At 42.6% G+C, this 17,228-nt stretch overlaps 1 protein-coding gene across 1 annotated transcript; it reads left to right on the forward strand.

Annotated features, from left to right (window-relative positions):
• Positions 1-8: 8 nt before the first annotated feature.
• On the forward strand, positions 9-12,528 carry exoc5 (exocyst complex component 5). The gene is made up of 18 exons (XM_034674566.1): positions 9-237; positions 1,725-1,819; positions 3,287-3,434; positions 3,544-3,738; positions 5,167-5,231; positions 5,451-5,479; positions 5,591-5,700; positions 5,924-5,968; positions 6,059-6,199; positions 6,274-6,356; positions 6,454-6,663; positions 6,824-6,971; positions 7,073-7,181; positions 10,028-10,148; positions 10,279-10,365; positions 10,475-10,583; positions 10,755-10,970; positions 11,308-12,528. Exons 1-18 carry the CDS (start codon positions 211-213, stop codon positions 11,494-11,496), a joined length of 2,127 nt encoding a protein of 708 aa, XP_034530457.1. The 5' UTR covers positions 9-210; the 3' UTR covers positions 11,497-12,528.
• Positions 12,529-17,228: the final 4,700 nt, after the last annotated feature.

Raw genomic sequence — 17,228 nt, forward strand, 5'->3', positions numbered from 1 at the left:
GCTGACTTACACGCATGCGCACTTTCACGCAGCTATCCCCACCCTTCGCCTCCCATACAGGAAGCTGAACTGCTAAACCAGCTAGCTGTCAACAAAGGGCAGAACTGCACGAAATCAGTAAATCCATGTAGAAGTGGGCAGTATTTCCGACTCTGAGCTCCTTCCTCTACAAGATTGACTTCTCCACTCTGCCGGTTGAATCTCCTGAACATGGCAACGACCGCTCAGCTGTTCGAGGTAAAAATGACTGCTGCACGGGAGAGCTGTGTTAAGCTAGCTGTCAGGCTAAAGGCTGCTAACTATCATTAATGGAAGATTAACTGTCCTCATTCATCTTCAAGGTGCTGTGGAGCATCAGCAATGATTAATTCACTTGGGCACATGTGTGTTTTCATCGTTATCGAAAATGTGTACGGTAGTTTGATCTATTCAGGGAAACGTACGTGTTCATGTTAATGATTGTTAGTGTGCAGTCAAATTAAATCAGCTGCATTAAAACCTTATAGTAGAGGTTAATCTTGCAGCTTGTGTATACGTGTAGTATTCCGGATCATTAACTGTTGTCTTCCTATCATCACTTTAAAAATATATCAAGGATTAAAGGACTTATGTCTCAGCAGGATGCAGAAAAACTCGTCCATGCATTTATCTTTAGCAGACTAGACCAGAAGAATCAGAATCAGAAGAATCAGAATCAGCTTTATTGGCCAGGTATGCTTGAATACACAAGGAATTTGACTTGGTAAACTGTGCTCTCTTTGTACAAGGCATAAGAATAAGACATACAAATGAAAATAAAAATATAATAACAATAACATCAGCTATAAATACAAAAGAACAACAGATAGGCATGACTAATATGTACAGGCTAGAATAATATGATAATAGTGCAGTGGTGAGTAGTAGAGGTAGTTTTTACTTTAAATAAAAATGGCAGTTAAATAAGAAAAATAAATAGAAAAATGGAATTCTGCTTGGAGAATTGTTGCATTGTATATTTACAGAGAGTACTGATCCACTGTAACGGGGTCTTTACAGGACTCCCTAAAAAGTCCATCAGACGGCTGCAGCTCATACAGAATGCTGCTGCTCGAGTCCTAACAAGGACCAAGAAAGTAGACCACATCACTCCAGTTCTTAGATCTCTACACTGGCTTCCTGTCTGTCAGAGAATAGACTTTAAAATCCTGCTGATGGTTTATAAAGCACTGAATGGTTTAGGCCCAAAATGCATTGCTGATCTGCTGCTACTTTATGAACCACCTCGACCTCTGAGGTCATCAGGTACTGGTCTGCTTTCAGTCCCTAGAGTCAGAACGAAACATGTTGAAGCAGCGTTTAGTCATTATGCACCACATATCTGGAACACACTCCCTGAAAGCTGTAGGTCCGCTCCAACTCTCACCTCTTTTAAATCAAAGATTAAGACTTTTTTATTTGCCACTGCCTTCCTATCTTAGCTTATTTTAACTCACTTTAAATGCAAATTTAAAATATACTTTTGATATATTTCTAATTATCCTTTTCTTTTCTGTTTTATTATATTTGTCATTTTAATTTTTTATATGCTTGTCTGAATGTTTCCAATGCTTTCAATGTTTTAATGTAAAGCACATTGAGTTGCCCTCGTGTATGAAATGCGCTATACAAATAAAGTTGCCTTGCCTTGCCAATGATTTGGTTTGAGAAAACAATCATCTCAATCACGACTTCCTCTCTCTCAGGAGCCCTTCGATGCAGATGAGTACATTGAAAGGTTGGCATGGAGGACACCTGGAGGAGGATCTAAAGGAGGAGCAGAGGCTTTCGACCCTAAGAGGTACTGTCGGAGCCTTGCTGCACACATTATGCTTCCCTTGAACACGAGTATAAAACATGGCACAGATAACTCTCTGGCTTTGACCTTGACTTGTCTTGTGTGTCACTTGATTCCTAAATTAATTTAAAATCTGAAAAATAACACACCCTTATTGCCCTTTTCAGAGTATATTTTCTAGAATTCAAATAAAAGAAAACAGAAAACCATTCTCTTTCAAGTGTGTTGTTTACATTGTTGAGCTATGATTTCTTGCATGCACATAAAGCTTGATTTATAGTATACCATCGATCTCCCATTTCTTGAAAATATAGTTTCTCCCTTCTGTTCCTGGTGATATAAAGATCTTGAATAAAACATGCAAGTTCCCATGAATGACTGCTGACAGGGTGAAACATCCTACCTAGAGCTATAAAAATGCATTTTTTATGACTTCTCACAGTCCCTCTGGCCTCTTGCACTTTATAAGTCACATCTTAACCTTCAAATGTATGCTAAAGCCGATCAGATAATGAGATCAAAATGTTCTTGTTCCATCAGGTCAAATCAAATGTATCAACTTGTAAAAACTCTTGCTTTCAAGGGGTTAAGAGCAGAACTTTCATATTCCAAAGATATTACTTAAGTGTGATGCATTTTACCCAGAGTGCATCAGGAAACGATTTGTTTATTTAGTGCTGTCAGTACCCACTTATTTAATACTCCGAGTGAATCTGTGTTGCCCCCTGCACTCTCTAAAGCTCATCTCGGCGTCTCCTGTGCTAATTAAGTGTGTTTGATGGTAAACTAAAATAAATAAATAACAGGAAATATCTGTGCTTAAGATGTTTCCCTGGTATTTCCACTGCTTGCTGTTGTGTTTACACTTGGGAACCGAGTTATTTCTTGTAAGCAAAAATGCCATAACAGTTTAACTATAGCGTGGATCCACCCCGCCTTATCTACTTCCTCTGCAAAACTGTTGCTGCCGCCGCCGCCACCTCCTCGGAAGCTCTTAGCAAGGAGTCAGAGACAACATATCTGTGGAGGCCACCATACTGTGAGTCACCAGCCAAGGAATGAGTGTCTATTGGAAAAAGGGATGGGAGATGTCTTTAAGCTGTAGCCAGTACCGAGGGAATTAGTCAAGAGATTATACACTCATCATTTTGGGATGTTTCCTGCTCTGTGAAATGTGGTGCTGACTTAGAACATTTGCTCTGCAGTCCTGATGGCACTTAAAAATGCAGCTGACGAAGTTGCTAGTTTTCAGAGCTCCTTAAGTCTGGGGACCCAGGAATTAATCATCAGGGACTATTCTGTAACTAACTATATCTATAGCTGAGAGGTCAGTGGGACAGATTTAACCTTGTGGTACTCAATTTCCCCTCCAGAATAAGAGCATGTTTCTGCTTTTTTCTTGAGGATCTACTGTCAGCTGATTACACCATTGACAAGCCCTGAATCAATATTTCTTCTATCCTGTTGCAGGTTGTTAGAAGAGTTTGAGAACCACATAGAAGAGCTGAAGCAATTGGATGAGAAGATCCAGCGGCGGGTGGAGAAACTTGAACACCAGTGTCACCGTGAGGCCAAGGAATTTGCCCACAAAGTGCAAGACTTGCAGAGAAGCAACCAGGTATGTTTGATGATTAGGTAGTCGATTGAATCCACAGATATTTTTTCTCATGATGTCACATAACGACTTTTTCTTTCCTTTACATTTCCTCTGTTCTTTGTCAATCCAGGTGGCCTTCCAGCATTTCCAGGAGCTTGATGAGCACATCAGCTATGTGGCGACCAAGGTTTGTCACCTTGGGGACCAGCTGGAGGGGGTGAACACGCCTCGGCAGAGGGCTGTTGAAGCTCAGCGTCTGATGACCTACTTCAATGAGTTCCTGGATGGAGACCTGCGTAGTGACGTCTTCAATAACCCAGACAAGGTGAGGATGCTGTGTGTGTTTCTTCCATTCACAACAGTGAAGGTGTATGTGTGTGTGTGTGACCAGTACTTAGGACCCCCTGCTGTGATACAGCTGGAGGTGAGAATGAACAGGATTATGAGGTAAACCGTCCATATTAATTTGTCAAGTTTATCCCTTTAGTTGGATCCCTCGGCTAATTTGGATTAATAAACTGTCATTTGCTGTGTGACAATAGCTGGCTGATTGACTAGCATGGATGTCAACATGCTCATGTCAACCCTAATTGCATTTACAGGAGGTTGTCTGGGAGCAAGAATTTGGTAGGTCCTCAGCTTTGTGTCGTATTACAGCAGCTAAGAGCCTGTGGCATTATGGTACATGTAAGGGCGGTGATAACATGCATACAGGAAGATGAGATGCACTCTCAAACTTAGTTCCTGCCTACACAGATGCCACGTCGATGTTGGTCGAGTACCTCCAGAAAGTTTGATTCTGCAGTTTTCTAAGCGACAGTGGAGAGATTGGGATGCTTTAGATTAATTCCTGTTAGTAGCAGCATCATTAGTGGATACAGAGCAGTGAGTCTGGGGGTCAATCCCAAAGACGAGAGCTGGAGATGGAGCTGGTTTTTCCGGAAAGGCATGCAGAAATATCTGGCCAGATTCCTTTTTCCTGAGCATACCTCGAGACGAAGGGGAAAGAGGAAAGCTGCAAGTGAATAGCTGAAGGGGGATGGCTTTGCTAATCCTTCTGAAAGGGAGGGCTGGGCCGCCAGCGTGGAGACAAGTGCTGCTAAACCCTGACTGCAGGGAGACGGCTACATTACTTACATGGGATTTAGCTAATCTTAGCTGGGGGACAGATACTTAGAAAACCTTCGCCGAGCAGAAAGGCTGGATCCTCCTCACGGGAGCAGAGTAATGATGTTAGCTGAGGCAGGCATCTGCGGGAACAGAGGAGTTGCGGACGGCGGGCCTTTAGTAGGTCTGGGGCTTTTTCAGCCAGTGTGTATGTCAGGAGGGGGGCGGGGGGGAGGGGGGGTTCTCGACAGGGCCCCCTTTTTCTGAGGCAGATATCCCTGGCCGGACAGATTATTGAAGGCGATTTAGACTCCTGTGGGATTACAGCCCATTCAGAAAAGGCATGCCAATAAAGAGTTGGATGTGCTGCTAAGTCAGGACTGCTGCTGTTGCTGCTGTCGATGCCCAGGTGAGCGCAGCCTGTCTGTTATCAGCTCCTGTTCAACATGAGGAGGTGGAGGAAGGCCGCGCTGAAATGATGATCCCCCCAAGTGGAGACACTGCCGGCGGCCTAACAGCTTTTGTCTGGATGTCCACCTCTCATGGTCCTGTCGTGCTCTATCTCTTTTTGCCTCACCTGACACACTTCCTCTCTCCCTCCCTCACACCCACTTCATCATTCTCTCTCTGTGACTCTCTTCCTCAGATTAAGGAGGCTGCTGATATAATTCAGAAGCTGCATCTAATTGCCCAGGAGCTGCCATTTGACAGGTAAGACCGGCCTCCTGGAGGCAGCTTTAAACGAGAGCATGTCAAACAAGGGAAGGTACAGTTTTAGTGATCAGACAGTTAGTCACAGTGTAAACCCAACACAGAACAACTGGGTTAAACACTTTCCCTGAAAAGTAAACACACTCTTTTTATTTTATGTTTGTCAGGGTATCATTTATAATTTTCCTTTTGAGGATTAATGATCTTTCCTTCTGACAGATTTGCAGACGTCAAGGCAAAAATTGCAAGTAAGTTAACGGAAGAATCTCAGAAACCACACTTTGAAGCAGTCCTCATTGTTATTGTAATACATGAGAAGTTAGTTATGAGTGATAACAAAGTTTGATGTGTCATCACAGGCAAGTACCATGACCTGGAGAGGCAGCTGATCCAGGAGTTCACAGCTGCTCAGCGCAGGGGGGAGATTGGACGTATGCGAGAGGTCGCAGCGGTTCTATTGCATTTCAAGGTAACCTGGAAGGATCATAATTGGTGTAGACATCATGTTCATGCCACCTTTAGAGTGACCATTGGACTTTTGTTTGGAGTGGGATCACTGGGATTGTCCCTGACTTAATTTAATCTGTTCTAAAAGCAGCTTCCATACCTCTGAAGTTTTCTTATGTCTTCAAATTTTCACTTATGTGATGCAGTTTTGCAAAAAGTAACTTGTGCATTATTTTTTTTTCAAGGGCTATGCACACTGTGTGGATGTCTACATCAAGCAGTGTCAGGAGGTGAGTGTTTAAAGTGATTTAACTTAATGTTTCTCTTTTTCTTTCCGTATAACAAGAGTCCTAGTAAACCCTTTTTATTTGTCCATTCAGGGGGCCTACACGAGGAATGATGTATTTGAGGACACTGCAGTCCTCTGTCAGAGGGTCAACAAGCAGGTGGGGGACATCTTCAGCAGCCCAGAGACTGTTATGGCCAAACTCATCCAGAACATCTTTGAAAACAAACTGCAGGTATTCAAATGACTTCTTATTTGAGTCGCTCACATTTGTTTTTCGTTTTAGTAATCACACCTTTTTGTCTGCAGGCCCACGTCAAAGAAAAACTGGATGAAACTCGACACTCAGATGTAGAACAGTACCTCAAAAACCTCTATGACCTTTACACCAGGTATTCACTCAGGCTTTTTGTTTTTCCCACTTGCTATTTAATCCAACGTTACCTGTATGCTCACATTTGGACACGGTGGTTCTCATTTGTTTTCCAGAACCACATCATTGGCCACCAAGCTGACCGAATTCAACCTGGGCTCAGACAAGCACACGTTCCTGTCCAAGCTGATAAAGAGCATCTTTTCCTCGTACCTAGAAAGCTACATCGACATGGAGAGGGAATACCTTCGCACTCGAGGGGCGCTGATTCTGCAGCGCTACTATGACTCCAAGAACCACCAGAAACGACCAATCGGCACTGGCAGGTCAGATTTTAGAACTCAGTTTTAGGGATTGTGATTTTTGTTTATGTTTGTTTGTTTGTTTGTTTGTTTGTTTGTTTGTTTGTTTGTTTGTTTGTTTATTATCAAAATAATAAGATTTCATTTAGTAAAAAGAATAAACCCTCCTTTTGTTTTTCTTCAGTATCCAAGAGCTAAAGGAGCGGATCAGGCAGCGCACCAACCTCCCTCTTGGCCCCATGATTGAAACCCATGGCGAGACCTTCCTGTCCCCAGAGCTTGTTGTCAACCTGCTGCAGGAGACACGTCATGCCTTTGAAAGATGCAACAGGGTAAGGCAACTAAAAAGGTCCTTCTTTTCTGCTTTGAGATGGGAGCTTTGAAGAGAGAAAAACCCTGCTTCAACTCTTTCTCTCTGTTTGGTGTGTCTCAGCTTTCAGATCCCTCAGACCTCCCCAAGAATGCCTTTTCTATCTTCCTGCTGCTGGTTGATCACCTCTGTGTGGATCACATCGACTATGCACTAGAGATCGGCCTCTCAGGTATGTCTTCGCATCATCACCATGATTTAGACTTCTAGTAATTTTATTTAACTAGGATTAGAGGAGAGGAAAACAGACTCAATCACTCTGGGTGAAACCTGGTGCGGTACTTGAGGGCCCATGAAGTGTGCATTTTACAGAAGTCCTGGCCTCTCCTTAGATGAGAGAGTCCAGCTTCAAAGAGACTAACTGTGCGCTCATTTAGTCAGAATGATTAAGGCCCATTCAGAAACTGCTGCAACTGAGACAATGTATTGGATCCACTTGAGGAAATACAACTTTGTCTAAATATTCTTTGACCATCATCACATCCAGGCTGCCAACCACAACAAACAGCAGAGTTTGGGTGACTGTCTAGAGTCTGCTGTGGCTTTCTATGAATCCACTTCCTGTGACATATTTAACAGGGACTCATTACGACACTTTTACTTGGTTGCTCTCATGCTCCCAGCTTCATAAAGTTAGGAGCATCCAAAGAAAATTAAGGATCACCACAACCACAATATGTAATGTGTCAGTTTCATAGCAGGGCCATAAAAAGTATTACAGCCGCTCTCTTAAAAACTGTGAGCCTTCTTTGCCACTACATCACCATCACCAACTTCAACAGTTACATTTTCTGCAATGTTAGGAGGCCTACAAAAGAAATCCCTCAGTGTTCTCTTCATCTTCTCTCTTCAGCTCTTGTGCTAGTTAGCTCTTTGTCACATGACAATGAAGCGCAGTAAAAGAGAGTGATTGAAGTCTAATGTTAGCCAATCTAAAATCAGCATTAAAAAGTTAAGAATGTCAAGCTGATGTTTGATTGGTTATGTCAGTGGTGGATTGAACAGAGCAGTGGTTGATTAGTAATGTCTGCTCAGGGTTTTCCTGGCTCAGATGTGGCTGAGGTGGTGCCCTCCTGAGCCTTTGCACTTTCTACAAGCAACACATTTACAAAACAATAATGACAGACAGGACAATATCACATTAAAGACATATTTTTGTAATAAATGGTTCTCATTGAATTCAATACAATATAGCATGTTAATTAACACGGTTAGAAGCAAAACTGTTAAAAAAAAAGGTCTATGGGCCGTCCCCCAGAAAACGTTGAGCATCAACGTGAATCATCACTTGAATAATAAATGTCTCGTACTTCCTGCATGTATGGAAATGGCTTGATGGTGAGTGAGAGAGTGTGAGAGAGTGTGAGAGAGTGTGAGAGAGAGTGAGAGTGAGAGAGAGAGAGTGAGAGAGAGTGAGAGAGAGAGAGAGTGAGAGAGAGAGAGAGAGAGAGAGAGAGAGAGAGAGAGAGTGAGAGAGAGAGAGAGAGAGAGAGAGAGAGAGAGAACAGGAGTACAGATGTGTACAGATGTACTCAGTGGAAACCTTTTCACTTTTCTTCCACTGGGGCATTTTTAGCAGCATCTTTCCTGGTGAACTGGACTGATTACAAAACAGCACTGCTGCCGCATTGGCGTAATGCAGTGACTGCAGTTCAAAATGATCAACTTACCAAGTGCTGTCGTTGGAAAAATGATGTTAATAAACAGCCGAATAGGGTACCAAAATTAGGCCATTAAAAAAATGCTTTAAACTCTCATATGCAGGAAAATTTAAAAATTTAAAAAAAATGTGGCACCACAAGAATTCTTTGCGCTTGCACGAATGTTCCCAAATATATTTTGAGGGTGCACAGATTGAATATCAGGAGCATAAATGTGCACAGCACGGCGGCAACCCTCTGTGACCCAAGCTTCAGTAATGATTGTGGACACTAAGTGTTGCTTAATCATTAGTATCACCGCACAGAGAGATGGTCCCTCTCCATCTAAGTGTCTTAGGTCTCTCTCCTTCTCTTTCCCTGCCCCTTTGTATATCCTTATGTAATCTTTCTTTTACTTTCTCTTATTTTTTTTTTTGGCCCACCTAGGTGTGCACGCCCTCTTTTACAGAACATGATATTAGCTGCCAATAAAAGATAGGCCAGAGTTCTAAGAGGGATGGTGATGGTCGCATGCACACAGTCACAAGCACAGAAGAAAAATGTTTTCTTTCTCTCTTTTGCTGCAAGAATAAATTGCATTAATATTTGACAGTTTGTGACAAACATGACCCAAACCAGAAATATATATGCAGACAAGAGGAAAAAAAAAAGGAGCATAAATGTGACCAAAATGGTAGCAGTTTAAAGCTCTGCACTGTGTACTCAGGACATTTCCTAATTTAGGCAGTTTACAAGGATCTATTGAAAGCATTGTTTATTTCTCCTGATCAGAAAACACAAAATGCTTCATGTAAACCCGAGCAGCTCTTATTTCTTTTTACATGTTGAAATGTCAAAGCTTTTCTTTGTCCATTGTGTCTTAAAATGCTAATTTGAAGATGCATCAGATGGAAAAACTGAAACTTTGCCAATCCTGCTTTTGGGGTTTTTGGCATTTCAACCAAAAATATGCACTGATGGTGAATTTTCATCTCCTGTTCATCGCTTATACTTTGTCAGGAGCCTCTTGTTGCTATGAATACTCTCGAGTTACATAACTGAAACAGCATTTAACAAAAGAGGAGAACATACCTTGATGTAAAGCAGGATGTGCCTCTGTGGAATCTGTGCATTCTTCTCATTCTGGTTGAATAAAGGAGATAGCTTATCTATAGTGGAGCTGGACACATATATTTACAGGAAAAAATCACAATCTATGTCAACCTACTTAAATGGTTTCTTCCTTACTGTCTGATGCTGAAGCAGAACAAAAGCAGGCATCAGTGGTTTTGTTCCCTATATGAATCATATTGATTCATCCTCCCTCCTACCTTTGAGTTCATTCTCTGTACTTGTGCTCTTTTTCTTTGATCTACAGCGATTCCCTCATCCGACGCCAAGAATGCCAACCTGTACTTCCTGGATGTGGTTCAACAGGCGAACTCCATATTCCACCTGTTTGACAAGCAGTTTAATGACCAGCTCATGCCTCTTATCAGGTCAGTTCTGGGTCAAAGCTTAAAATCACTTGTATCCCACTGTGTGCAGCTCTTACATTAGTACTGCCTCTCATTCCACACAAAGTTTTTAGATGAAAGGATTTTTCCTTTTTCAAATCTGTGCCTCCAGTTCATCTCCAAAGTTGGCCGAGTGCCTGCACAAGAAGAAGGAGGTGATTGAACAGATGGAAGTGAAGCTGGACACAGGGATTGACAGGTCAGTGTGCTGAGGAGAGGCCGCAAACCACCCTCAGATGTCTCAGATAATAAAACAATGAATGGTCTTAACACAATTTAAAATGAATTTTTGTTTCTGCTGCACTCAGAACAATAAACTGCATGGTGGGGCAAATGAAACACATCTTGGCAACAGAGCAGAAGAAGACTGACTTTAAGCCTGAGGATGAGAACAACGTCATGATCCAGTACACTACAGTAAGAGACGCTCCTCTTAGCTCACATGCAAACAAAAGCAAATCAGCAACATGCAAATCACTCACATCCTTCTGTTTGGCTGTTCTATGATTAAAACCTGGAAGTGCTCAAGTTGTCTGCTCTTTGTCAGTTGTGTCAGTCAGACTGTTTCCATATCTATCTCCCTGGCAGGCTTGCTCCAAGGTATGCGCCTACGTCAGTCGGCAGGTGGAGCACGTGCGGAAGTCCATGGATGGGAAGAATGTGGATACGGTGCTGACGGAGTTGGGCGTTCGCTTCCATCGGCTCATTCACGAGCACCTACAGCAGTACAGCTACAGCTCCATGGGAGGCATGCTGGCCATCTGCGACGTGGCTGAATACCGTCGGTGCGCCAAGGACTTCAGGGTGAGTAGGATGGAGGGGGGCGGGGCGTAGGATCAGGATGCTTTGGTCACAGGGCATAAGATGACTCTTCAAACAAAGACTGTAAATACCTGCAAATACCAAAACTATGCCTCAGATGTTTGGTCTTTTTTATGCAGATCTGGACATTTGATATGACAGTGTGCATTATATTAATAGTTTAAACTCATGTTTTGTACCTTGAATGTGCCTCATTTAAAATACAGTTATTTAATATATGCATAGGATCAAGTGTCAATCCAGCCTTGCATATATTTAGTTAAAAACTCTGTGTTTAGTTTGCACTTTACAACATCTTGTGTGTCTGTCTCTCCTCCAGGTTCCTCTTGTGCTGCAGCTCTTCGACACCCTCCACGCCCTCTGTAACCTCCTGGTTGTTGCCCCTGACAACCTGAAGCAGGTCTGCTCAGGCGAGCAGCTCACCAACCTGGACCGAAACCTCCTGCACGCCTTCGTCCAGCTCAGAGTAGACTACCGTTCAGCTAGACTTGGCCGACACTTCAGTTAATGACTGGTTTAACCCCTCCTTGCCCTCCGTCCAGTAACCCACGCTTTGATGAGACGATGCACCTTGGAGAAACCCATCCTTGCTTCAGAGAAGGCATCAGCGCAGCCCTCGGCATACAGACTCGACTGGGGTTTCTCTGCTCATGATTCAGACAAAGGCTGCTGCTCTTTGAATGTGGGATATGTGCATTTTGCCTTTTTTTCATTGTTTAGTCCTCCCAAACTGAAAAATGTAAGCGTCTATTGATTTCGGATTTGTTTTTAACTACTAATCTGTCAATCCACATGTTTAAGACTTCAGATATATTGTAAGTAAATGGACAACATTGATTTCTGTGCTTATGTAAAAAAGGAAACTTATTTTGATTGTGCCAAATATCTAAATTCTGCAGCTGCACATGTGCATGGGAGTAGACCCTGAAGCTGCTACAAAGGGAGACTGTTAACAAATACACTGTAAGTCAGTCTTGAGGCCCACAGTGGCTCTATGTAATGGGACAAGCTATTGTTTGTAATGAACTGTAGGGGCTCCGACTGAGGAGACCATGAAATAAGAGCCCCAGCTGGTTAAGAGAGACACATGACCACCTCCCTGACCTTTGACCCCTGACCACAAAGTCCAGGTCAAGAGGCCATCGAGGAGAAGTGTGATGGGAGCTACAAACAGGTCTGAGAACCTCTCTGGAGGTTTGGGTGGTCCCCTCTGAGGCTCAGATGTCGGTGTGATGGGTCAGTGATTATGTGTCACTGTAATTGCACAGATCAACACTTGCTCATCCAGCGGTGCACACAGTCCAAAGACATTATTGACTGGGTGTGCAGTGTTTCTGGGTCAGGGGACATTGAAGTCTTGCAATCCAGAGAGGAGGATTTCTCCACAGAGGGCTTATTTGCGCCTCTCGCTGTCTTCTGCACTAAAAAAAAGAAGGCAGATCATGTCCCTGATGCCTGAAACGATCTCCTGCGCAAAGCTGCTCCCACTGTACTGCTGTTTACCTTAATTTGTGACTCATTAAAAATATGTTGCATTTTATAATTGCCCTCTTCTTGAAACTCGTCGTGAATGGGAAGCTGTTAATAGAAAGTTTGGCCAGTTCTCTCCGCGAATGTCACTTTCAAAGTGAGATGAAACAGTCTTTCTTTCTATAGAAGTCATCAAGTATTCATGGGAATTCTTGCCACCAGAGGAAAGTTCTTTCTCAGACTTCAGGAAGTGAGCAGAGCCAGAGGGGATTAGATATCTACGAGTTGATGAATTGTGTGCAGTAGTCATGGACTGGGGGAGAGCGGGCGAGATAGAGACGCCTGAGAGCTCGGTTCCAGCTCCGGCTGGTTAGCGTTGTGTAGAAGGTACACACAGTGCTGTGCAAGTTCAAACAACATAATTAATTAGGCTAATATTAATATTATCAATGCCACATAAATTCAATTCTCTCAGCCCTAATCACAACTGGATAGCTTGTAAAAATTATTTTGTTAGGCCCTGATGCAAACAGAGGGTCTTTTCCAAACATTTGAAAACTATTTGTTTTTGCGGCGATTAATGTGCGCAACGCAGGAAGGGGTTGGGGGAGCGGAGCCCGGCCAGCAACGATAACTGGTGTGGAGACGGAGGCAGAGGCGCAGCCTGGCCCCAGGGACTCCCAGTGCAGGCACATGGAGGAGGGGGAGGGATGTGTTTTTTGGGGTGGCTGTTTGAGCAGGTGGAGGGGATTAGTAATTCTGTCAACACTGGAGAGCTGGATAAGACTGTCCTCTCCTACTCGTGGGCTTCAGCAGCTCTTGCATACACATTCAGACACATAAAGACGGCAACACATACAAACACAGGAGTGTCATAGAGGAGAGGGAAATTATCTGACCATGGATAGATTGGTCCTGTTCCACCTTTACCTTCAACACTCCTGTTAGCACCTTCAGTGTATTTCTTCCAGCCCTTACAAATGAGGTAAGATTTTTAGTGTCATAATGATTATTAACAGTAAAAAGACTCCTATCAATACCTCTCTAGAATCAATCTGCAGTGAGATACCCATTTGCTCTCTGCATTATTACAAAACCTCTACAGTGTCAGGTTAGCAGATTCAGTATATTTGTATGGAATTTTAAGGCTTTTTTATAAGCCATATCATCTGATGTTAAAATTCAGAATAAGACCTTGATAAGTATTTAAAAAACCTGCTCATCAATGCTAAGTTCAGAGTCATATTGGGAATTTCAGTCTCTGAATCCTCTTCTCCACTGACCACAGATATTATCGTTTGTTGCATCTCCCTCCCTTTGTCCCGTCTGCCAAATCATCGACCATACTTTCCTGTATTTCCACTCTCTCTACACACCCAGCTAGTCCTCCCAACATCCCCATAAATCCTTGCTTTCGGCGCATTGCTGCCACCCCAACAACTAGGCCGGCCCTCCCTCTGCCTCCTGGAGCACTGACAATAAAGCATTACAGCAGTCAATCCATGTCAACAACAGCTTTGCTTAATTCCTGCTAAACACGTTTAAACTAAATCTTCACCTAATGATGCATAATGATTTGCTCTTTAGTGCGGCTGGCGGCTCGTATCAATTTCGGTGGTTTAATTTAGCCGCAATCAGAGGGATGACTCAGGTGGTCTGACTGTAGTAGACACACAGGGATGGTATTAAGGATCCCCCTGGTTTAAATTAGTCAGGTAATTGTGATGAGACACTGCAGAGCGCGCAGAACATGTAGTGTGGGTTTTATTTGAAGGTAAGTGTAGTTTCAGTCTGTGTTTGCATCCTTAAGAAAGCTGTTTTTAGAGATCATGCAACAGATGTGATTATAGTGAAATGCGTGATAATAAAACAGGTAACGTGCACATGTAAGGATTTAAAGTGTGTTAATGCTACTCTGTACTTTAGCTGAGAGTCATGTATAAACCTTGAAGGCACTTTGTTGTCCTTATTAAAATCTATTCTTTCAGATATCTGTGCGACAGACCCTCATGATGCAGGCACTCAGCCAGGCCCTCTGATGTGCTGCAGATGTTGCCCTGGCCTTGACCTCCTGCCCGTTCAATGCCGGGGCCAGAATGGCACAGGTGCCGCCCCACCTTCAGTCTTGGGCAGCCGGGAGCTGCACTGTGCAGGATGTGAACGCTGCCAACTCTGCTCCTTTGCTCACTTTACTCATTATCAACATCCAGCGTGACGTCGCTTAAAGAAACTCTCTCTCGATTCCTCCTGATGACGCTTAACTTGTGTGCTTCTCTGTTTTTTCTCTCCCCCCTTCCCCCTCCCATTGCTCCTGTTCTCCTATAAAAACACTATTAATTCTCTGCCATAGTGGAGTGTTTTCCAGTGCTATTTCCTGGCCCGGTGCCTGCGCCTCGCTCTCTCTTGGCTGGGTTTGTCTGGTTGACTGCTCCACAGGAACAGACTGGCACTCTAGCTGAGGGCTCCAGGGTCTGCACACACAATCCACTAAACATGTCTCTGTGTGAGGAGACGCACTGCTTCCCAAATATGAAGTAGGAATCCTTATTTATCACAAATTAAGCCTATATTTAAGCTGTTGTTCTGCTGTAATATTCTTTATTGTAATTATTAACGTGTATGACTGTCATTCTTCATACTGGATTGTTTAAAGCTGCAGTAGCACATTATCAGAACATAAAACTTTAACTTTAAAACTGCTCACTCTTTAATTGAAATCAATATACATGAATGCCTGGGTATGCACACCACTGGCTGTAAAACTGGCAGATTTACAAATACACATAAAAAACACATACAGTGTAGACTACATATTAAAATCCCTCGGTGACAGTGAAAAGAACAAATTGATTGTGATGGTTAAGGGACTTCAGTGCTAAACACATTCATTCCCAGTGCAAACAAACATCTGTTACGTTTGTAAGGCCTTTGGCCCTGCTAACCCACTGATGTTGAACCAAGCCTGCACACATGCCAGAGACACAAACGAGGTCTCTCTCTCCTCCACTGAAGATGAAACACTGTATCACCAAAGCATGTGCGTTTGTCTAATCAAGCTTTTTGCCCGCGGCTACACTGCATGTAAATGAACAGGCCTGTGTGTGCCAGCCTCTATTTCTGCTCTTTCTGGCTGCTGTTTGATGATGAAATGGTGCGGGGAAACATGTGACAGAAGGGGGCACTAGTGCTCCAGTGTTGCTCTCCTCCCCTGTGGAGCCCTCTTCTTCCTCAGAGCTCCTCACAATGGGGATCTGCCTGAGGGGGGAAATGTTGCTTTTTTAGGTCTGTGAGCCCATATCCCTTAATCCCCAGCCATGATTGACAATCATGATTTAGGGTATATGGTGTCCCATTCTAATCCACGAGCAATGATTTCATTTGCATACCTTCCGTACGTGGCCTCATTTTGGAGGAAACGGCTGCCTTTGTAAGTGATACAGAAAAGAGAGAGGGAGAGAGCTGAACGGAGCGAGAGCAGAGAGAGAGAGAATAAGGAGGAGAAAGAGAATGGATGGGGGAATGTTTGTGTTTTTTTTCTCCTCTTCTTCTTTTTTTGCCAGAAGGAAGATGATAGCAGTCTCCATGCCTAAGCAAACATTCCCGTATATATCTGCCTCTCCTCTGCAGCACTTTCCCCTCACACACACTCTCTCACACACACACACACAATGCATGAGCACAATCAAACTCTCAGGCACAATCACAGGAATATTTAGAAATGTAAAGATGTACGGAGACGCAGGAGGAACACACAGAGACGCTCCCTCACACGATGCAAAACTAAATTGCTATTTGCTCATTTTATAACCAAGTCAGGCTTAATTATAATCATGGGAGTTTGGGAGTTACCGTATAATCTCTAGAAGGTATTAAGAATTACCCAGAGCACAGCAGAGTGTAAAAAGAAACAAATACAAATACGTACAATTATTTCCCAGTCATAACACCCAGGGGAGTGTGAATCAAATAACACTCAGTGTTTGGTTTGCCCACAGAGACCATTCATCCTCGCTTTTATCTACCGAGTAAGAGAAAGACAAGTGAAAGCATGGATAAAAGGGCAAAGGGGTCACATTTCAGCACAAGGTAAAGGTACAATTAGAGGTGTGTGTTATCTAATAATAAATATCAAAATATATTTAGATTTAGAGATTTCATTCTGTCTGTCAGTTATAATTAACCGCATTCGGCCCTTCTTTCAGATTAATGAATAATGCATTTATAAAGTTATTTTAAATGAAGAAACAATGAATATACTATAATGCAAAATTAGCTCTCTCTTAATCTGTAGTTTATTAAAGTGTATCAAATTCTAACGAATAGATTTGGGATTAAACAACAAGAAACATTTTTCCGTAATAACATTTTTTGAAAAATATTCTACTCTAAATTAGAAATGCTAAATCTTAAATTCCACAGTGTAGAGATGAGAGGAAACACTTTTAATACTTATTAATTTAAGTAATAATAAGTATTACTATTGGCACTATAAATAGTAAAAATTGTGTGACTTTCATTTCGTAGGAATTCGAATTCTAATTTATTTCAAATCCTAAAAAAATAACAGGTGACAAAAATAATCCATAATAATTCCATTTGATGAAACTATGAAGCAATAAAAATAAGGAGTGGTTGATTTCATTTCTTTCAGTGTGTCATGTGTAAAAGAAGATGAATACAGTCGCTCTGTAGTGATATATAGTGTAAATGAGGAGATGGAGGAAGCTGATTCATGATTAACATTATGTTTGAAACCATCATGCACAATCA

This window comes from Notolabrus celidotus, chromosome 22, assembly GCF_009762535.1.
Source record: "Notolabrus celidotus isolate fNotCel1 chromosome 22, fNotCel1.pri, whole genome shotgun sequence".
Classification (NCBI taxonomy): Eukaryota; Metazoa; Chordata; class Actinopteri; order Labriformes; family Labridae; genus Notolabrus; species Notolabrus celidotus.